Source organism: Astyanax mexicanus, chromosome 5, assembly GCF_023375975.1.
Source record: "Astyanax mexicanus isolate ESR-SI-001 chromosome 5, AstMex3_surface, whole genome shotgun sequence".
NCBI classification, from domain to species: Eukaryota; Metazoa; Chordata; class Actinopteri; order Characiformes; family Acestrorhamphidae; genus Astyanax; species Astyanax mexicanus.
Window position 1 is genome coordinate 23,428,020 of NC_064412.1, and position 23,106 is coordinate 23,451,125.

Genomic DNA, 23,106 nt, shown 5'->3' on the forward strand with positions numbered 1-23,106 from the left:
AATCGCTTCATCGGTCTCGTCGGAGTAAAAAGAGTGTCGCGTGTTAAAGTAGAGACATCCAAATCAGTTTTAAATCAGTAGAGATTCGGGTGAGACTGAATGAAAAGAAGAAGCTGCAGAAATCGAGGAACCCGCCTCTCTAAGGAGCACCGCGGACACGTGATGAGACGGGTGGTCCCGCGGGTTGCCTGTGCAATAAATAAAACATATTATCTGGTTTTAATTTATTGTGTTTTAAAGAATCACACATTTCAGAGTTGCGTTCGCTCGCATTCGTGTGTGATACGCTGCTGTTTGTGCATTAAATACTGGAATATTTGAATAAAGCGAGCGTCATTTTTCCTGCAGGCGATGAAGGGGGGAGAATTTGGGCGTGCATCTGCTGGAAAAAGCGCCCGCCAAAGTTGTTCGCTGCGGCGAGAACCTCTGCGAAATCTTCTGCGTATGCAGCGAGTTTAAGAAATATATACTACAGAGAACCCACGGTAAATACAGCAGATCCTGCACGAAGATGTAACCGAGGATGTGAATAAGGCGCTAGGTGGAGCGTGTGCGGTACAGGTTTGTGTGTTTGGTTGTGTTTTTAGACTGGGCTGTAGTTAGGTTAGGTTAGGTTAGGTGAGGTGGGAAGTTGTAACGTTAGTTGAGGGCAGCGCGTGAAGCTGTTGGCGCGAGCTGCACTATGTTTGGCCAGCTTAGTTTAAACTGTGCTCTGAGCTCGAATACAGATCAGTAATAATAGTTAGATAGCTAGGTTAATGTTTAAAGTGAATCATGGAAAAAGTGTTGTGTCTACTGTTATTTTACTGGGCCCGCTTATGTAACTTTTAGCTAGCTTAGCCAAGATAGCTGGTGTTGTGTCGAGCTGTGCTACCCTGTCAAATCGTGCTACCCTAGCGTGTATTTAAACATAAAAATGCCAGAAAATCGACATATTTGAAAGTAGTATCGGTATGATTGTTGTAAAGCCTAAATCAATATGTCAGGGTAAAGTAAAGGAAAAACAACCCGTTTTTTTATTTATATTTGTATTGGTTGTGTTATTACTTATTATTATTATTATTATTATTATTATTATTATTATTATTATTATTATTACTATTATTATTATTATTACTATTATTATTATTACTATTACTTATTATTAAGTGTCATTTACACAATTGTATACAACTATAAATAATGACAGGTGGTCCGGCTTTTTTCACCCGATTTAAACAGAATTATCGTAAAAACAAACAAAAAATTGCTTAAAATTTGTATCCGCGCTTGCGCGCTAGTGGTAAAAGCACATATCGACATGTACCGCAACTCGACTCAACACCCTCCCCGACTAGCTAGCTGCCTAGCTACCTTAACCTAAAGCTTCAGCCTATACCTTTTCGGTTTGTATTGATTGTTTTAATGCACGATATAGATGTTTTGTTTTCTTCCTTTTCTTTGTTATCTATTTTTTTTTTACCTTTTTTATGTGTGTATGTTTTGCAAAAACAAAATAAACTAAACGAACTTATTAGCAGCACGTAACGGGAGCTGTGGGATAAGTTGTGGCTAGCCAGCTAGCTAGCGCTGTATTTACCCTCAGTCGCATGGGCCACTCATGGCCAGCAATGTTCTAGGGTTAAGTTAACGTTAACTGTTTTTTTTATTTTTAGTATTTTTATTTTAAAATAGTCTGTAGCCAGTAACCGTACCTGCACTGTCTGTTTTTACTGGATTTTTAAGGGAACAAACCATACGTCGACTACGTTAGCTAGCTAATTTAGGTAGGTTAGCAACTACCAGTTGTTTGCATTCAGATAAATGTATGATAGCAAAGTAACGTTATTTTAGGTTGCATTACTATCTGCATTTAATGTTTATGACGTGAAAACAACCTCTAAATAATTTTGCTAATATTCTCTCATAGGCATCTGTCACACTATTCTTGTTTACTTATCTTGTATCTTATTTGTTATTTAGTTTTATACATTACATTTTCTACTCTTGTACTGTACAGCACTTTAGTTGGCCCTTGTGGTTTTTAAATGTGCTTCAGAAATAAATTTGACTTGATTTTACACTACAAGCCATAAGATTAGAATACAAACAAAATACAAAACCAGTCAGAAGTTAAGACACACCTCCTCTCATTCAATCTCATTCATTTTATTTTCGTTTTAAATTTTTTTTACATTGTAAATCTAACATTAAAAAGACATTAATGCTATACAGGAACACATGCACAATTATTTTGTAAATTATATGGGTTAAACAAACCAGAATATGTTTTATACTTTAGATTCTTCTAAGTAGCCACATTTAGCTTTGAGTACAGACTCTTGGTATTTTCTGAGTGGTTTCATGAGTTAAAGTCACCTGGAATAGTTTTCTCAGCATTTCTCAGTTTTCTCAGTTCCTGGAGGTGCTGAACAATAGTTTCTGCTTTTCCTTTACACTGTGAAGCTCCAGCTCATCCAAAATCACCCATCTCATTCAGGTTGAGATTTTTTTACTGCATAATTCCACGTGTCCCTTAATTGTTTTGATGTCATAAATATTAATCTGCAGTGTAGGAAATTAAAATAAATAAAAACAGTGAATAGGAAGTTGTGTCCACACTTTTTCACTGACACTGTATATACCCTGTAAGTATAGATTAACATGTACAACATGAATACACAAAACCGTTGGATGTTGGATCAGCCTAAAATTAATGTGCACATATAAATTAATTCTGATGTTGGATGTCAATGTTGTTTTTAATACATCAGAGATAGAAAAATGAGTGTTGATTTTAACATGTTTGTCCTTTTTTCCCCCCTTTCTTTTTCTTCAGGTTTGTCATATTTCAGTCTGATTTCGCTTGCAATTTCTCTCTGTTGCGTTGAGCAGAATGCCTGGCCTACAGGCTGAAGGAGTGGTGGCTCCTCTGGGAAGCCCCAACAAAAAGAGCCGCCTCTCCCTCCGGTTCTTTCAGAAGAGAGAAACCAAAAGAGCACTGGACTTCTCTGAAACTCCAGTAGAAGAACCAAGCACAGCTGAACCAGAAGAAGCCCAAAGGTGTGTGACCTTACAGTCAAGTCACCCAAATTAATGACACAACATGTAACCAAAAGTTTGCATGAAAATAATGTTTTCTTTCTTCATGTTTTCCAAGTTGTGACCAGGTGGTGCCAGTGCCTTGTCCTTTTTCTGTTCCTTGCGAGAAGAGAGAGAGCCTTGTCCCTTTTGTAGGTCTTAACAATCTGGGAAATACATGCTACCTGAACAGCATCCTTCAGGTAAGTTTACCAGTAGGACACTATTTAGGTCCATTATTTTGTGCAACGGTTTATACACCATAAATTGAACATTGTCTTTTACTGCAGGTCTTGTATTACTGCCCTGGGTTCAAAGAGGCTGTGAAGTCACTGTATCAGATGTCCAAGTTAAAAGACAAACAGAAAGATGATGGTGTTAAAAGTGAAGAGGTAACACATGTTTACATTTCTAGCAATAAAGTCTGAGTCACTTTTTATAATTATGCACTGTATGAATGTTGAATGCATTTGTGTACTAGCAGAATATATTGGATGTACCCAATGTCTTCAGATTTTATTTTTACAGAACGACAAAAACACTAATGTGTTGATGTTTATCTGAATAAAGGACTTAAAATCACAATTAACCATCTGTCAGAGGTCTTAAAATGCCACAGGAGTTCAATTTTGGTTTAATATTCATTTATTGCAATTGCAGTTTTCAAGTTTGATATGCAAGTTGGCTTATTGATTTAATGCCAGACTGAGCTAGGTGAAACAAACAGCATTATTAATAGGTACAATTTGTTACAATAACGTAATAATAATAAAGTGAACAGAGGATTAGAGCAGCAAAGCTCACTGTGAATGCATTCCTGAACATGCATACTTTTAAAAAGATTTTTTTTTTTTATTCGATGATTTGAATTTGGCTATTTGATCAATTTCTGCATCAAGAATAGGATTTATTGTAGCCTCATCTTCCTCCTTAGCAGGGAGAGTCCTGTGATTCCACACCTGTTCATATGGAATTGCTAAGCAGTTTCTTCAGCCTGATCTCATCAGTGGAGCAGATACAGTCCAGCTTCCTGTTTAACCCAGATAAATATAGTGAAGGAGAGTTGGCCACACCACCACGCAGAGTTCTCAACACACTCAGGTATGTTTCTCATACAGTTAATAAACTATATTTCCATGTATAACAAGCTTATTTTTTCTAACTGTGGCCACAAAATAAATTTTGGCTGGAAGATTTATCACTTGTTTGCCAACCAGACTCATATCAGTAACTTGCAGGTCTAATAGGGCACAAGCTAACATTTTGGGTTTTAAAGAATAATTGAATCATAGAGGAAACCTTTTTATAACTGCTATGTACTGCATACAGTGCTATTAGGGGCAGAGATATGCTGGTATTTTATATGCAAGTACACTAGTCAGTGTATTAAAAAGTGTGACTGCTTAAATTCTTGCAACATGTTGATGACTTATTTTTTAAATACATGCTCTTTGTGCACACAGGAAGCTGAATCCCATGTATGAGGGTTATCTGCAGCATGATGCTCAAGAGGTACTACAGTGCATTCTTGCGTACATCCAGGAGGCTTGTGACACCATTAAAAAAGAACGGAGAAGTGACCAAGAGGAGCCCAAAAAAAACTCAGGAGAGAATGACGAAACAGCAGATGAGGTCACAACTGCTCAAGAGGAAGACGAGGGCAGCGATGGACAGCTGAGTGGAAAAAGAAAGAGTGACACAGAAGCAGGAAATGCCAAGAAAAAGCCCAAGTCTCAGAGCAAACCAAAGAAAAGTGAAGAGGAAAACAAACCTTTCACTCGCTCAAAGAGAAAGTCCTCTAATGACATCACAGGAAATCCTGTTAGTGACCAAAAGGATGAGCCAGGTATTGAGGCAGATGGGAAAGAACAAGAGAAGGAAGGAGGCAGCAATACAGAGGAGGAAAAGATTGAAGGAAACCCAAAAGAGGTGAATAAAAGGAAGAAGAGAGCAAAGTTGGGCTGGTTGAAATCTTCAGGGAAGCAGCCTAGTATCTTCTCCAAATTTCGCAGCATGGGCCGAATCAGCTCGCATGCAGGGGAGAAAGCAGAAAACAAAGGTGACGATGGGAAAACTGATGATGATTCTCAGGGGCCAAAGAACCAAGAGAAGACCATTGCTGAAACTGAAAAGCCTGTAGAAAATCAGGTTCAGTCAACAACAAAAAGTGAAGGTAATTTTACAAACTTAAGCCTGTGTGACAAGAGTTATTACGCTGCATTTACACTGCCCTGTCGTGTCAACGCGCTGCAAAAGATCCCCCCAGCGTTGGTTTAGTTAGGCGCAGCTGCATGGTGCATTATGGATCTGAGTCCAGAGAATGCCGTGCAGTGAAAAGTTGAGCCAAGGCTAATTTTATGCAAATGAATCCGTCCAGTGCAACCGGTCTGTCCAATCAAACGTATAAAACTCTTTCCCAATTAAACATGTTTAAATGTAAGTGATTTAATTGGAAGACGCAGACAACGCTGTTGTTAATGCCCACATGTGGCCAGCTGGAGACAAATAGTGTGTTCATGTCTGTTGACGTGATGGAACAGTGTAAATGCAGCGTTAGAATGCAAGAATGAGGATTTTGGATTTCCCAAACACATTGGTGCTTCTGTTTTACATGTAGAATACCTTACCTTAACGTCATTGTTGATCACTGGTCTTAAATGACCAGAATCAAGCACTGGTCAGAGTTATCATATTAGTCCTCTGGGACTGGAGATTGAAATACCTTGTGTAGGTTAGAGTTGAAATTGATTATTATCCTTCAAGTTTTTAATATATGCATTTTCTTCATACCTAACATGGGCAGAACTACAGGGTTTGGATGTGCTGAAGCAGCTGTTCCAGGGTCAGCTTGTGTTGCGAACTCGCTGTCTGGAATGCGAGTGCTACACAGAGAGGAGAGAGGATTTCCAGGACATAAGTGTTCCAGTGCAGGAAGATGAGACCAACTCCTCAGACTCTAGTTCAGAGAGTAAGTGGGCTTTGTGTTTGTGTGTAAAAAATGCTAATAAATCTGCATATTGACCCCAAAAAAGACTGTGCTGTGCTTCATGATATCTTCCTTAATTTCCTCAGTTTCTCCAGATCCTAAGCCTGAGCAGAAAACACTTAAATGGGCAATCTCTCAGTTTGCATCAGTTGAGCGGATCGTTGGGCAGGACAAGTACTTCTGCGAGACCTGCCACCACTACACGGAAGCAGAAAGGAGTCTACTGTTTGACAAGACCCCGGAAGTTGTCACCATCCACCTCAAGTGTTTCTCAGCCAGTGGCTCTGAGTATGTCATTGTATTGTCCTGTTGTTGTATTTAAGAGTTACAGGCATTTACCTTGGAATTTGATAAATAAATGCTTATTGTCCAATATCCTCTCAAAACTACTCTCTTTTTTGATTGACAGATTGGACCCATATGCTGGACTGTCCAAGGTTAACACTCCTCTCCATACCCCTCTCAAACTCTCACTGGAGGAGTGGTGCACGAGACCCTCTTCTCCTGAGCAGGGACATCACTACAAGCTCTTCGCTGTGGTCATGCACAGTGGAATCACCATTAGCAGTGGCCATTACACCACCTACATCCGCATGATGGACCTTCACCGCACTGTCCTCAAACCTCAGTCTCGGGAGGAGAGGGAGAAGGAAGACGACGGGGAGATAAACCCTCCAAAGAAAGAAGAAGCCCCTCCAACAGACTACGATGATGGGGAAGTGTCCTTCAGTTTAAGTGGAAAAGTGAAAACCATGACTAATGGAACTGGTAGCATAACTTCCACTGCTAGCAAAGTAGGAGGAAAGAGGCCATCAGAAGGTGTAGGTCTTTTGGGAGGCCAAAGAAGCATCTCTAGCTATGAACTTGGCAGCAGCAACAAGCCAACCAGTTCAGAGAAACCTATAACCATGGCTGGCTGTACTGCCAGTGCTCCTGCAGTGCAGAACGGAGGGGTGAAAAAGGAGAAAGAGGACGACGGAGACGCGGTGAAGGAGGAGACTCAGGTGAGCGTTGATTTGGCTATGCAGAACCTCCAGGACTTTGAGGGGAAGTGGATGCTGTTTGATGACTCTGAGGTGAGGCTCTTTGATGAAGAGGACTTCCTTCGAGCCTGCTCTCCAGAGACCTGTTCCACTTCCACACCTTACCTCCTCTTCTACAAGAAAGTCTCAGGAGAATAAACTGATCATTTATTTTCAAACTGACTATTTTATGCCATGAGTCGTTTTTTCCACGAAAAGCAGGGATGCCCTTATCCACAAAGGACTTATATGTGGGTCAAGGATTTCATTTTGCTTCATCAGATCCACACCTGATCATTTGTTCGGACTGAAAACTTAAAGCTTTATTGATCCTTTGTGGACAAAATGTGGACCATAATTGGTTTGCTGCTTTTGTCTCCGTGGTATTCCAGTTGGGCTTTTTGTGTTTGTACATGTATTTTGGATTTGTCCTCCTGAACTACCCATTCCTCATATTTGACATTTTTAAAATTTCTCACCCCATGAATTGGAGTGAGCCAGTGGCTCGGGAATGACAGTCACAAAATGCACCTTGGCACTTACTGCAGTGCACTTATTTTGCTTCTGTGCTGCAAGCCTTTCTTTTTCTGATGGCCTGATATGAGTCATATGAGCTCATGCACTGGTTTTTATACATGGAAGTTTTAAAGATATCCTTGTTAATTTGTTTTTATTTGTTTTATTGTTGGAAGTACAGTTTCGAGTTGCTTTAAACGTTAGTTGAACTAGAGTGTACATGTACAAGTAGTGCAACATTTGGCTAAGACTTTTCTTGTTGAAACAAGAACAGAATTGATCACAATCAGTTTGGAGTTTATTGTTGTTTGGGAACTGCAGGAATATAGCTAAACTTATTTTTGTAGGTTAAAGATTTTTGCTACCATACCTCATTCCAGTGAAAGAAGCTGTTCTCACTCGTATCCTTTTCATGTTGTATAAAGACCTGGACCTTATTCCTTAAAGTGAGCTTACTTACTTAGGGCAGGATAATGTCAGTGTAAGCTGGATCAACAGTGTAATACTTGCTTTAGGTGTAAAATAAATGAGGCAGACTAATTGTTAGGGACCAACAAACACTTATGCTAGTTTTGCAGGTTATCAGTTGACCTGTTCAGTAAGCTAAACTCTAAGGAATAAGGCCCGGCTATCTGCTGATGCTACTGGTGTAAATACTAAAGCCACCGCAACTGCCTATAAGCAATAAAATGGTCCATTTTTTTGCTATAGAAGAGTACTCTATACAACTACAATAAAGGCTATTAGACAGATTATATATATATATAGGGACAGGTACATGTCTGTAAATTTACCTTTTCTATTTTTGTCCTGTTTTGTAGATTGCCTTGTCATCCTATTAAACACCAGCATATTAAAAAAAAAAAAAAACACTTGTACGGTTTTCTCTCAATTAAAAACATTCACACTCCTTGCATTAAAATATTTATTTAGTAAAATATTTAAGGTAAACAAAAGCTACATAAAATTATTCAAGAATGTTTAAAACATTTCAATAAGTTTAAACAAATGTAACAAAAAAAGATAAATAGTGGTACTTTTTTTTTTTTTGCATGTTTTTCATTCGGATTACATAGCAAACTTTCAGAGTCGTACCATGTGTGGTAAAATGCTTTAGGACACCATGTTTATATAAAAAAGAAAAAAAGAAAAAGTGCACAAAGGATATTTAATACAGTTTCAACACATGCTGCAAGATCCACCTTCAATCCGAATGACTGACTGTAACAGGCCATGTCTGTAAACGCATACAAAATTGGAATGACGTACCAACTTCACACTAGGTTTAGCTTCTCTGTTCTGGCCAAATAATAATAATAATAAAAAAAAACACTGATTTTTTTTCCCTCTCAAAAAAAAAAAAAAAAAAAGATTTTAATATTTACAAACAAATAAATAAAACGTGTTTTTTTTTTGTAGTTTCCTGGTCTTCACATGTCCAGCTTGCGGAGGCTCATTCTGCTAAAGGAGTCTCTGGAGGAGAAAAGAAAAGACAGTAAGTACTTATAAAATTAAGTTAATATAGGGGGAAAAATCTATTCAGGTTTTTCTACCTTGTCAAGCTGTCCGTTTGCTGCTTGTCAAAGTGGCAAAAAGCATGATCAGAAATTTAGCATATAATGTAAGAAACATTAAAATTGATGACCTATTACTTAAAAAATAAAATGTGTATCTAATCTTACTGTGAACCCTAACAGAGATGAATTAACATATCAAAGATATCACAAATTCTGGCATGTTAGACGTGAGACAACATCTTAGATTCTTCTTCTTCTTTTTTTTCCTCCTCTCTGAAGTCCTCACATGGTATGATGCAAACTGCTGAAATCGAGCATGGCAGAACTATTACACCCCCCAAACTCTGTCATGCAACCTGGCAGCCATAGCAGATTTGTGTCATAAAACTATTTCCTGAAGGGTACCTCCTACTTTTCTTATAAAGAGTTTCTTCCACTGACCGATTCTGTCATTTTGGATTTTCATCCCTTTAGTGGGGAAAAATCCCTCCTTTCTCATATTGCTAAGATAGATGCAAAAGCTTTTAAAACCCTTAAAACTCCTTAATCTGTATGTAAGCCCAGGCTTTACTTATATAATTTATATTGGGTAGTTAATTTCATTGGCTCTAATGTAAAACCTGTGGGAACATGTGGCACTCTCACAAATTTGCCTATTTTAAACAGTGTATGCTTTAGATCAAAAACTAATAATTATTAGTTATTTATAACGGATCTCTTACCTGTGAGAGTTGACCTGTAGCACGGGTTTGTAGAGCTGGGGAATCTTTCGGTTAGTAAGGGGCTGAAGGGCCTCTTTCAGCCTGTGGTAGTTTCTCTCCAGCTCTCGCTGGTACTCTTTCTGGTCTGGGCCTATCAGACACTTGTTTTTGCGTAGGGCATCCTCACACCTAATAATGGTGGGAAATGGGAGAAAAATATTGATTAAGTTACATAAAAAACCTAACATAAAAAAAAAAAAAAATGGGCAAGACTTTTTTGGGAACTGTATTCCTACCTCTTTGTAAAGTCCTTAAAGCAGAGTCTCAGTTTGTTGTGGTGTCTATAGAGTTTTGGATCGCTGGGAATCTCAGATAAGAATACTTGTGCCACCTCAAGTGGACCCTGTGGAGAAACATCATAGATTACATTCACATTACAAGCCACATTGCTCAAATCCGATTTTATGCTTAGATCGGGTTTGGCTATCCTGACGGTTCACATTCACAAGTGTAAGTGATCTGTATCTGTGTGTAAATGTGAACGAATCTGTCCCTGAAATACCTCATTGACGTGTACATTGATGCGTCTATAAACGCCCCCTTCTTTACAAACAACAACAAAAAAAATTGAGAGGGAAATGGATGAGCGTTAGCAGCTCATATGTGGAGAAGCTTTTGCTGCAGTGGAGAAACAGCAAACAGCTGGTCTGAAATACATGTTCAGGTCGAGGAGGTGAAAAAAGGCCAGGCGGTTTGCTTTTGCTGTTTGCGCATGTGAAAAAGCAAAAAGACGCATGAATTCTGATTTGACCCTTTATATTCAGGTCGCATGTACATGGATTGGATACGCGTCTGATTAAGGACCACATATGGAAGTGGCTCAGATCTGATTTGGCATGTTCACACAGCCATGAAAAAATCAGATCTGATTTGAGTCACTTCAGTCTGGTAATGTGAACGTAGCCATAGGCTCAGCTAGTGAAGAACCAAATCACATAGTTTTAGCCAAAACCAACAATTAGTTTTTGTGACGGTTTTCATTAATGTTGTCATTGTAATTTTTTTTGCCATTGTATAAAATGAATTAAGCCTAAAATTGTCTTGCTTTCAAAAAGAAAAAATGGGAAAATCTTTATAGAGCACAGATCATTGGTATGATTCCAGCAGACATTTAAACAACATTTGAAGGACATTTAAACTTAAAATCAGCTGAGATAGTTGTGTAATCGGTTGTGTTTGGGTATTTGGGGACTTGGAGACAGTGAGCACACTCTAAAAAGACTTTAAATTGAGTCTAAAATTACTCTCTAAACAGAGTCACCTGCTCTGACCTGACTCGTCCCCCTCTTCTATCCTTTGTATAAAATGAGCACACAGATCCCACTTGTGCACTGCTGGTTGTATGGCTGCTATAGGATTAAAATTTTCCTTAAAATAAGTGTATTTTTGGGGAGAGTTTCAGAGCTCCCTGACCGTGGTTGAGGGCACAGAGCTGGTTAGATAAGGTAGCTTAAGTTAGGAAATGGGGTAGTGGGTTAATTTGAGTTGGGTTACTATTATTATTATCACTGAGCATTGCTGATTAGCAAGGGTACATTTTAATGTTAAGTTGTAAAGCTCAAAATCCTGGTATGTAGGCATCTGGAATGTATTTATTTTTTGGACCAAAAAAATTTTTTTGACCATATTTATTGACCCCTCCCCAAAAAATTGACCTGTCCGAAGTCTCAGCCTCATTTAACAAACTGTTCACTTGTACTGTGACATAATATCTTTTTATCTATTAAAGTGTGGCAAACACCCAGCAGTAAACAGTAAATGCCTGGGATTTGTTTTTAAATTGTCCTCCTAATGACTGTTCTGAAAGCATATCTGCTGCCTACAGAGTAAGCACATGCTTGGCTCATTACCTGGTTTACTGTGGTTCCCACAGACCCCTGAAGCACCATCTGTAACATCTTGGCATCTGCTGGATCCTGGTGTGTGGCAAAAGCCAGTTCCTGGGTCTTTTTCTGCATGTCCTCAATGGCCACCTCAATAGGCATGGAGATGATCTAAGAAAAAAACAGAAGACAGAACAAAAATAGTGTTTGTTGGCAGGTTGCATAACAGCAGTGTGAAGCAGGTAGGCTAGCGCTGGCACTGACACAGTATAAATAACTACTAAAGGGCAGGCTGACCGAATTTGGCTTTCATAAGCACACAAAGACCATGTCCCTGCAAACAATGAGCCAAAAAAGCTCTCGATTGAATCATGTTGTAAACACGGTTGAACTCAGGTTACCTCCTCCTTGTGGATGATGTTGATGCGGGTTTTGATATAGGGGAAGGCGTGGCTGGTGGTGAGAATGGTCTTGCGCTTGTACTGCTCGTGCAGGTCTCCGTGCGCTCGGCCATCCAGCGTGAACGGAGTACAGTAAACAAAGCGGCGCAGGTTGTAGTTCTTGTCGAAATACGTGATGCGGTCTTTCATCTCGTACGTGTCAAAGTACGGCTCCACATACGTGATCTGAATGAACGCCTGCCACAGGAACACAGCAGTGTGATAAGAGTTATTTATATTACATCACTGATCATAACAGACAGTCGTAATGAGGTACACGCAACAACAAAACAATCAGGATTAAAAACGAACTTTTTTTTTTTATTTATTATCACAATCAGAGAAATAGTGTAGAGTATCAGATTACATCCTAGACTATTTTTAGATGTAAATATGAACAAAATTTATAGAATGTGAATTGATCACTCTTGGATAAAAAAAAATATACCTTTGAAGGAGAGCATTTCTTTTAAGGTTTCCACAATAGATTTCACATAGATTCTTCATTAGATCACAATGACACTGCTTTTTTTTAAATTAAAATGGTAGGTTCTGCCTTATAAAGATATACTATAGACCACTGCTCTCGGATTAAAATGGGATTTAAATTTAAGGGACTGTCCCTGAACTTTGAAGGGGTGCCTATTTTTGGGGGGTTAATCCACAATGGATTTTTCATATATGCTTCATCAGAGCGCAATGATGTGTATATCAATAAAAAACTGTAATAGAGTAATTTATATATAATCTAACTCTGTAAAGAGTTAGTGTCCCCTGTTGTTTTTTTTGTTTTGCATTTAGTGAACATCCTAAAATGCGTGGGGCCTAAGACAACCAGTTAGCAGTAAGCTTTAAGGTTATGAGTGTACATATATAAACCATAAGCATGGTGTACATTGTTATAAAGGGGTGGGTGATATGGCCCTAAAATAATATCACAGTATTTCATGGTATTTGTGCAATAACGATACTCTTGGAAATATGACAAAACACTGAATAAAAAAAATATATATTTATATATTTCAAGAATACACTACTGCCACAAAATAAAAATTATTTTTTTTTATTATCGAATATATGATATTATATGTTACAGCCCTAACTGAGATATAAAAAAAATACAAGAAGTCAATCATCCAGAATTTCATGATTCTAATAATGAACTCTAAATATCTGACGTAAAATAAATGATACTGGACAGATCTAATCTGTATCTAGTAAATATATAATGGGAAATGAGAACAGTGAATTTTTCTTTTGCTAAAAAACGCAAAACAAAAATAGTACCCTAATGTGATAACTAGGGGTGGGTAAAATGGCATGATATTTCAGGGTATAATATTGTGCACGATATTAAACAATGTTGGCGATATTATTGCGTACAATACGATATGGCACACCCCTAATTGTATGCATGAATTAGTTTCATGCTTGAAATATTTCTGTACTTTAATCCACTCAGAACCGTCCATTTCACTAAATGAGAGATCCCATAATAAATCCCATAATTAACAGCCATAGAGGTCCCACACATGCATGCACGAAAGCCTACCTTATTTGGATCCAGTTTACATTTGTCCACTGGATTGGAGTCTTTAATGACTTCAACCTGATCCTCTCCAAATCTCTCCCCATAGAAACCCTGAAAAAACACAACACAATGATGTGGTGCACCCGTAACATATTTTACTCTCATTATAAAAGGCAAAACTGCTTCCCATGAGAGAGTACCTCAAGCCGGTGTGAGATCTCAGCCAGTTTAGTGATGGCCGGCTCTTTGTATACAAACTCCTGCTCATCCAAGTCACCAAATTTAGAACCATAAAAGCCAACTCTGAAGTAAGTACCAAACATCCGCTTTCCATCCTGCAACAAACAGTCAGTAATTAGCACAAACATTCCCACCCCTTCATCCACACTTCATTACAGACCTGTTCTACTAATAACAGTGGTGAAAAACTATGATATTGTAAAGTAAATGACGGTTATTCTGACTGAGACTGAGAGGATAAAAGTTCATGTTGACTTGGCACCAGATTATCAGACTGTAGCAGCAAAGTAATCACAGTCTGATAAATGAATACATGTAAAGGTACAGATTTAGTGCTGCAGACGTGCTGAGAATAGTAAGCTGAGAAGAAACAGATGCAATTCAAAACATTCAACACATGAAAGATAATTACATACAGTATACTGCGGCATATACTGTATTACAGAACAGATCCAGAGGCATCAGAGAAGAAAGTATAGACTGTGTGAACTGGGTTTCTGTCCATGCCTTCAGCACTTCACCAGATATTTTTATACTTTTACAGAAATACACAGTGAAAAAGTATTTACCCCTTTCATGCCAAGAAGCATGATAACTGTGATTAAAAACTAGTTTTATTGCACCAAATATTGATTTTTGAACTCTTAAAACTTTATGCATATAAACTTGTTTTCTTTGCATTATTTAAGGTCTGAAAACTATTTCTAATTTTCTGCAAATAAATGCTTTAAATGACAATATTTTAATTTTATTGTCTATAGTTTATAGAATAAAACAACAATGTTGATTTTAATCAAATATATAGCAAATAGCAAAATCAGAGAAACTGATTCAGAAACTGAAGTGGTCCCTTAATTTTTTTCCAGAGTTGTATATTTGAACGGGGAACCTTAGCATATGAACACAGCCATTTTTTATTTTATTTTATTTTTATTCAAACTGATCTTTTTTTGCGTGATCAAATATTGATTCCTATAAATCTATTACAGATCTTTAAAATCAGCTGTTTTGACAAAAGTAAAGCTGAAATACTAACTTCTAATACTAACTTCCTTGGATTAATTGTTCATTTTGTTTATTGTACAATTACAAATTAAATTCTCTAAAATCTCTTTGAATATTTAAAGAAAACATGTTATTTTTACAGAGATATCCCTAAATGAATTAATATCGAATTGAGCAAAATTGAAAGTTGATTTTTTTTTTTTTTTAATGTTTTAATCATAGAGGTGATTTGGATTGTGTAACGCATAATAATTAAAAATCTTGTGTCTTGGGGATCTGGGTGGTCCAGCAGACTAAGGCACTGCCACTATGACTGGTTTGAATCGCTGATTTGAATCCGGGTCATGCAGCTTGCCATCAGCTGCTTGGGCCTTGCTTTCTTTGGGTGGATAGATGGTGCTCTCTCCCCACATCACTCTAAAGGGTGAGCACAAGGCGTCTGTGAGCTGATGTATCAGTGATTTACTTCACACATGTCCGAAGTGACTAGTCTAGTGTGATAGTCTTCACCCTCCTTGTATCGAGGCATCACTAGTGATGAGGGATATACAGCTGGCTTCCAGCTGATTGGTGGGACAATTGGCCAGATAAACTGTGAGAAAAACTGATTTTTTTTTTTTCCAAAATCTTAAAGCATTTACTGTTACAAATGCATAAGTGAGGGTAACATAATTCAGGGCAAGTACCTTTTTACTTCACTATTTTTTTATATTACCATGTCCTTGTCAGATGCCTCTAATTCTAAGCATGGAATATAAGCAGATTTACACAAAATCAGCCAGGCTTAATGCCACATCATTCTGAAATAGGTTCTTTTGTTTTGTCTCAAAGGAAATTGATCAGCTGAGACTATGACGAGGATATGAGAGAAGTAAGTCATGACCACAGTAAGAGTGAACGAAAGGAGGGAAAGACAGAGAGACGAGTTTGTAGCTGAGTGTGTATGATATAAATAAGCCGGCCCATCAAACGTTCGGCCTACAGCAGTTTGGCCAGTCTCAGACACTGGCCGGCCAAATAAGAGTAAAAGGGGGAGGCAAGTTAGCATGGAGAGCAATGCTGGTAGAGGGCAGCGCAGGGACAAAGGGCTGAGGGACAGTGTGCAGATTGCAGTGAGGACTGGGAGTGGGCGACATAACGTGTGCCAATCAAATGCAACTCCAGGCTGAGCCAAAGCAGGCCAGTCATGGGGTCAAGTCCCTACAGTCAGGTAACCTTTGCCTCCCACAGCATTAACTCCAGCAGGGTACTGGTTAGTTACAGTTGAAACAAACATGTATATGTATGTATATATACGTAAATTGACAATTTCCTCATCTTTGTACCACTTTTTAATCACATTACAACCTGCATATCCTCATGGATTTCATAAATCCCTATTCTCCAATCTGGGTTTCAATATTTAGGTATTTTAGATCTTTCATAGTAACTACAAAGATGTGGAACAGTCAGCTGTCTGAGATGGCTCAGCCCACCTCTGGTTCATCACAGTCTGTATATGCATTGTTAAAGCAACAGAAATAAACCCTAAAACTAGAAACTTACCACAAGACACAATAATTAAAGTGGGAAGAGGAGGGGTCAGCAACCAGGGGAATGAAAAAAAAGGAGAGAACAGAATATATATTTTAATCAGGGAAACAGGAATCTCTCCGAAAGACAAACAAAAACACAGACATAAAAAAACACAAACCACAACTCCACAAATTAACTTTTACTGAACAAAGAAGAAGAACAACAAACGAAAGAACACAAAAGCCCAAAAACCAGACGCATGCTGTAAAGGAGGGAGTAAAGGAGAGAGGAGAAGAGCAGGCAGGGAAAGGAGGGGTGAGCGTGGTGGGAATGGAGCGTCAGGCACAGCCCTTGCCATCGCCTCGACAAATAACATGCAGTTATGGAACGGGACAGTATCGTGCCATACAGTCAACGGAGGTCCTGACCATGCAGTAAACCATGAAAGACCATGAGCTATTATTACCAACACACAAACAAACAAACACAAATCAGGACTCAGGGGTCGATTTAATCCCGAAGTGAACAAAAACATCATCATAAACCATTTTACCATTTTGTAGGAGTGAGCGACTTGCTACCATTTGGAAAATGCTGATTTTATTACTAAAATAACCACCAAGTAATAGTACATGTCCACTTACATGTAACTTTGTCTCACCGCATGATTTTCATTTCGACTTAGTGATGTCTGTCAAATCATTGTGATGCATAGCAGTTTTACAATATCACAGTGTGTATAAATGATTGACAGAAGAACTAAATAGTACATGGGTAATTCTCTTTCATGTGATTCTTTTTCTTCTGATTATATTTGGATTAATAATATCTCTGTACTTTTCTCTCCTCCACTGATAAAATTACGTCAAACAGTCAAATCATCTACTACCTACAACTCTACTCTGACTGAACTCATCAGCACTGTAGTAATTTTGCACATATCTACACATCTCACACAGATGTTGACCCAAGCTGGATTAAACGTTTTTTTGGTTGCACTGTATGTACACTGATGTATCTGGCAGATATTAAAGCTTAAAGCCTATCGTCTGATCTCGCATTTCCCTCACGTTCTCTCAAATTTGTGACTGTTCGTGTTTAGCATGAACTGTAATCCAGCAAGCTACTTATCGAGCCATCCTAACAACATTAATCCTAGATTTTTGCCTATTTTGCCTATTGATAACTATGCCTATTTCAAGTAAATGTAAATAGTATTAAAAAGCCTATTAATTAGCGGGATTCATTATGGCTCATAACAGATACCTTTTTTTAAAAGTACCAAGTAGTCATGCAATGGGGAAATAAAAATATTTATTCTGTATAGAAGAAAAATATGCATCAAGATGCATTGATTATCGTTTTATATATACATATACATGTATATATACACAGTAATGATATAAACAAAGTTCCAGTGGATTGAAACTGCATTTATCTGCACTAACACTGCAGCAGATTGTTTAATTGTGAGCCAGTTGTTAGTTGAGTTTATTAAGTTTATAATAATTACTGAAGCAGCTCAAATTTAATTTGTGTACAAACCTGAACTGTATTTGTTTTTGCATTTTTGGGCTTAATCACTGTATCCATAACAACATGGTAAAATGCAAACCACAGGACAACGTAATACTAGTATCTCCCACCACTACCACACTAAGTAGCCTTTGGAATGACATTTTTCCACAGACAGAAAAAAATGCCAACACTGCAAATGATGTACATTCTGTGGGTATTCTTTGGACTGTGAGGAATAAATCGAACCCTGTGCTTTATAATAATGACTGCAGTGAGATCACGTTGATTCCCGAGCTGATGAAAAAGAGAGAGAGAAAGAGAGAAGTGGATGGGAGTGACGGAGGAAGATGAGACAAAATGAAGTGACGCATTCAACTTGACAACTCGTCATTAGTGTCACACAGTGGCTCCCATGCATGGCCTGCCAAAACCAGCAATGTTAACACTGCTTCTGTTCAGGAGAGAAAGGGAGTGAGAGAAAGAGGAAGAAAGAGGAAACGACAGAGAGAGATCGAGAGCAGGGGAGGTTGCTGCCTGCACGCCATCGGCAGCATTCCCATGGACGGAAAGATGGAGGAGGGATGGACGGAGCCAAACAACGTCCATAAAAAAGGTTAATGGACCAAATTCACAGCATAGAGAGGCCAGGATAAATGACCCACAGCTTGCACATGTGGGCCAAGCATTTAACCATGAGGTTCACCACCTACCTCCCAGCCAGTGCTCTGTGTGACAAAGAATATAGGACAAATCAACACACACACACGCACATACAGGTCACAGTCACACACCTCTAAAGCTCAACATGGTTCCCTTACAGCCCAGAGCTTCAGGAAGCCATGTATATCTTGTTCCCAGAGAAATTATTCAGAATACCCCATGCAAAACAACATTCACCCCCATGAACTAGCTGTGCTACATGCAAGACCTACTCGATGTCTGTCTTCTCATAGGAAATAAATATAGTGCCTCAGGTACAAGTCAACAAGTTACGTTGCAAAGACATGCAAAGCACTTTGCACAGTAAGTTTGGAGTTCATGTTGAGTGTGATTGATTAAGTGTTTGGTAACTGCTGTAATAAGCAAGAGCAGTAAATGAGTGTACTTTTACAGTGCACCAAGGTTTATCAAAGACAATGTGCAAAACTGCAAAAAATATATATACATCTAAAATCACCTCACATCTAATGCACATTGTAAAATGATTAGTTTCTTAATAAATTACACTTTATTAAAGAAGAGCATTCATGAGGCTACATATAAACTACACAAGCATTTCATGACACCTGCCCTATATTTCAACAAGCTTGTCATTTCACCTGAATAGGTGTTGACAACTTGCACTTTGTGGAATAAATATTTAAAAAGCTTATGAATGGTGCCCTTCTGTAAAGTGTTTGATTCTGTGGGTGTTTTTTGTTGACTTTTACACAAGAATACACACTTATATACAGTACACTTAGGCTATGTTCACACAGCATGTAAAAGTGGCCTAAACTGGATAGTTTTCAATATATATGACACAGCGGTGTCGTTTGTGTGGCTGTGAATACAGCAACAAAATTATTTTGTCGTATTGAAATCTGATACATATCCGATTAGCGACAATGCAGCTCTGTCTAAATGGCCAGATCTGAATTAATTCGATTTTTACAGCAACAAGAAGGAAAAAAGCTGAGAAAATGACCATGACTAGACGGGAAAATGGACAGCAGCAGTAGTTACAGGGCTAAAGTGAGAAAAATGAGAACAGATCTCATATACATTTTGGACTGATTGGTTTCTTTCAGTAATATTAAAAGACTTGCGTCGCAGCCACGCAATGTTCCGTGGTCACAGATCACAGCTGCATTGTCAAAGGAATAAAAGAAAATAAAAACCTATTTAAGGCCAAATAACAGCGAGACTCAAGCAATTTCTCTGTGGTAAGCTTAGCAGCAGTCTATATTAATTCATAGCTCTTGAAATTCCAACAAGGATGAAACCAAAACTTAAAATGAAGCGCTGCTTTTTCGAGGACGAGTGCAAACTGTTCGCACAGATGTCAGGTACAGCTTTCACATTTGAAAAGACTGTGTGAACAGCCTAAACTTTATATTGGATTTGGGTCACTTTTATCTGCTGTGTGAACATAGACTTAGTGTATTGAAAGCCTCTCTGTATAAACGGATTTAAGGGCTGCCCTTGGTCATAGGATAGAGTTGATATTATTTTGGTTAAATACATAGAAAGTATGTTGTGTTGCTAGTTAAATATAAAAGTCACAGAATACAGCAAAATCTTGCACATTCGGCAAACATTCCAAATTATTCGGTCTTATTATAAACGTGTATAAAAGGATCCTTTAGGAGCAAAGATGCAGGTTGATATTGTAGCCGATTTATGCTAACTAGTAAGAAAATGTGGAAAAGACTGCTAACAGCTAATTGAAGATTAATAATTAATGTTTGCCCATATGTATGAGGTAGATTTACTACTGTTACAAATAGCATCAGGGCATCAGAAGATAAAATATAGTACTCTCTAAACAGCATTAGGTTATTATTGACTGTTTTAGGGGGACATTTTTGGAATTATATGAAAAATGTAATCTAATATTAATCTACTAATAGAATTCTTAATATTAAGTAAACATTGTGGAGATTTAAAGAGTTTAAAAACATCTTTACATGCTGTTCTGAAGCACGTTCAGGAAACTGTGTGTTCGTGCACAGCACTAAGAGTAAGAGAGGCAGAATAAACAAAGCTTTGTGATTATATGAAAAGGTGATATAAAGTAGTTTTTTGATAGATGCCTTTCTAAGATGTGGGGCTCGTAAATATTTAAATATATACTGTCAAGCAGACCATCAAGCTGCTAAACATATTTACCTGATGCACAATTTTGCCAAAGGCTTCTTGCAGTTTACCATGAATGGTGGCTAGCTTCTTAGCATCCCTGTTGGCTTCATGAATGGGGATGAGCACTTTGTAGACTTCATTCACCGCCTCGTACATGCCAGCCTGCAGACACAGCAACACAGAGAGAGCAAACTAGAGTGAAAACAAGGTCATTTACCCTATAGCATCCCCAGTGCAGGGGTCGAAGGCTGCTTTCATGAGGACACGTTGGTTGGTGTCAGCATTGGTGTTTTTTTGTAGGTGTGTTGTAAATCGATCAACGTGAGCAAGAATCTCATTCACAGTAACGCTTGTGAGCAAAAACGGAGCAGTTGCTGTTCTTTTTTTAAAAGGAAGTGACCAAAGCTCACTTTGAGCTGTCCTTTTACCTTGGACTATAAATCTATGGATGTGAGCTGATAGCTGTGCTTAGTTTTACCTCCGCTTTCCTCAAAATCAACAGGATGCAAGTCAATTTCCTATTGGCTGATGCATTTGTAATGTCAAAGGTTAATGCCAAAGGTTCTTTTTAACACGTGCATTGAATCAGAAGCAAGACCTGTATTTTTGGAGGACACTAAAATGACCTTCTGAACACAGTCTATCACAATATACTTTACAACCCAGTTTCTGACTTCAGTTATTTAGTATGGATGAGCATGAACTAATGACCTAATCTGATTCTAGCAATAATTTAATATATTTTTTATTTACTTTTAAGCATGGGTACTGTATATCATATTAAGAGGGTTCATACATGTTTAAACCCATACATTTTTTAAATGATTTTTCATGCCTTTTAATGCCTTTAAGGTGAATTTTCTTGACCATATGATTTTTAAAACATCAGTGCAGGCATGAACAATAAAACTCAACTAGAAAATCAACTAAAACTATAATTAAAATTGATATAATATAGTAGGTCTAAAATGAATCAGATAAAAATGTGGAAACACAATCTTTAATAAAATGTGTGTCAGGTCCTGAGAGCGCCATTATGTAGGGCTAATTGACTAAATTAACTCTGATATATTTGTTAGCTCAAAATAACTTTCCTCCATTGATACACTGAAACACTTTTATGACCTTTCCAAAACTTTCTGGGTATTTTTATTTTTCCAAAACGTATCCAGGCCTGGAAATTGGTATTTAATTTTTTTTAAATAAATGACTTTTCCAGGTTTTTCATCACCATACTAACCCAGATTAAACAATTAGGACATTTAAGCAAAGCTGCTTGCTTCATTTGACATTTAAGCAAAGAATTAGATATGCACCAAAATAACATTTTTGCACAATTACAGAGTGTAGGCCTGCCACCACTGCTTAAACAAATTCTAACTTTAAACAAATCCGAACTGCAATATAACCCATTTTTCTCTGTATAAATTAGTTACACTTTTCACATTCATTACTATAAAGAATAAACAGAAATATCTAATCTATAAATTAACCAAATGGTTAATAAATAACTGCAGAAAATGTACATTAATATTTTTTTTTCAGTCATAACAAAAGAAATATTTTCGTTTTTAACATAAAAATATAATTAACCCAAAAATAAATGCAATAGCAAAAAAAGAAAACATATCCTAATCCTAATCTAAGTACACATATGGGTTTGAAAATATTTTATTATTCACTTTATTGTTCTTACCATAGAAAAGGAGGCTGCAGCCTGCTCCAACAGCCCCACCAGACCAGCCTCAGTGAAGTACTTTCCTGAACAGATGCCCTCCTCATCTGGTGAGACCACATCATCCGACACTGCTGACTCCTCCAGCACATTAGAGGAGATGTTCTGAGGCACAACAGAGAAAAAAAAATCCAGTGTCATTTAAAACAAAAAGCTGAAGACAGCCTGATGGATATGTTGGTTTGGTTGGATTGAGTACCTGGAAGGTCACACAGCCCACAGGAAGGTATTTGCGGTCTTCCAGCATACTGAGGTACTCAGCCACCAAGGCAGCACTGTGGACCAGGCACTGGGCTGCTTCTGCATGGTTATTCCTCTCCGAGTGCTTCCCTGCCATGTTCTGTAGCCACGTCAGCCGCAGGTCAGGTGACGTTTGATAACCCTTAGCAATTCTATAGTTTAAAAGATGAGGAGATTCAGTTTTACACTCGTCTTTCAATACGCCCAGATATCTGCTTCTATATCTAATCCTATGTCTGAAAAAAGGGAATGTGTAAGCTCCAGAATTAGAACCTGAACTACACCTTCCTAGCACTGGACAGAAGGTTGAAATTAACCAGAAGCAGCAGAAGGAACAGAAAGAAATTTCAGTGATC

At 37.9% G+C, this 23,106-nt stretch overlaps 2 protein-coding genes across 24 annotated transcripts in view; one reads left to right on the forward strand and one right to left on the reverse strand.

Annotated features, from left to right (window-relative positions):
- Positions 1-372: 372 nt before the first annotated feature.
- On the forward strand, positions 373-8,454 carry usp1 (ubiquitin specific peptidase 1). 2 transcript variants are annotated; one of them, XM_007248180.4, is made up of 9 exons: positions 373-561; positions 2,819-3,042; positions 3,140-3,263; positions 3,351-3,452; positions 3,995-4,161; positions 4,524-5,233; positions 5,864-6,028; positions 6,133-6,334; positions 6,456-8,454. In XM_007248180.4, the coding sequence occupies exons 2-9, from the start codon at positions 2,876-2,878 to the stop codon at positions 7,225-7,227; spliced, it is 2,409 nt and encodes an 802-aa protein (XP_007248242.3). In that variant the 5' UTR covers positions 373-561; positions 2,819-2,875; the 3' UTR covers positions 7,228-8,454. The 2 variants fall into 2 exon arrangements, with proteins under 2 accessions (XP_007248242.3, XP_022531582.2); XM_022675861.2 differs by having other exon boundaries at positions 375-485.
- A 41-nt stretch (positions 8,455-8,495) lies between these two features.
- Positions 8,496-23,106, reverse strand: part of dock7 (dedicator of cytokinesis 7) — an 87,220-nt gene continuing 72,609 nt past the window's right edge. For 14 of the 22 annotated variants that reach the window (XM_049479725.1, XM_049479722.1, XM_049479721.1 and 11 more), the window contains 11 exons: positions 22,710-22,902; positions 22,472-22,615; positions 20,806-20,937; positions 18,645-18,659; positions 13,857-13,982; positions 13,678-13,767; positions 12,087-12,323; positions 11,713-11,856; positions 10,099-10,205; positions 9,824-9,991; positions 8,496-9,057 (listed from right to left, as the gene is read on the reverse strand). In XM_049479725.1, the coding sequence (XP_049335682.1) occupies positions 9,015-9,057; positions 9,824-9,991; positions 10,099-10,205; positions 11,713-11,856; positions 12,087-12,323; positions 13,678-13,767; positions 13,857-13,982; positions 18,645-18,659; positions 20,806-20,937; positions 22,472-22,615; positions 22,710-22,902 (1,399 nt within the window). In that variant the 3' untranslated portion in view covers positions 8,496-9,014. Of the gene's footprint in view, positions 9,058-9,137; positions 9,406-9,823; positions 9,992-10,098; positions 10,206-11,712; positions 11,857-12,086; positions 12,324-13,677; positions 13,768-13,856; positions 13,992-18,644; positions 18,660-20,805; positions 20,938-22,471; positions 22,616-22,709; positions 22,903-23,106 lie in introns of all 22 variants that reach the window. The other 8 variants (XM_049479726.1, XM_049479724.1, XM_049479719.1 and 5 more) reach the window with 4 other exon arrangements.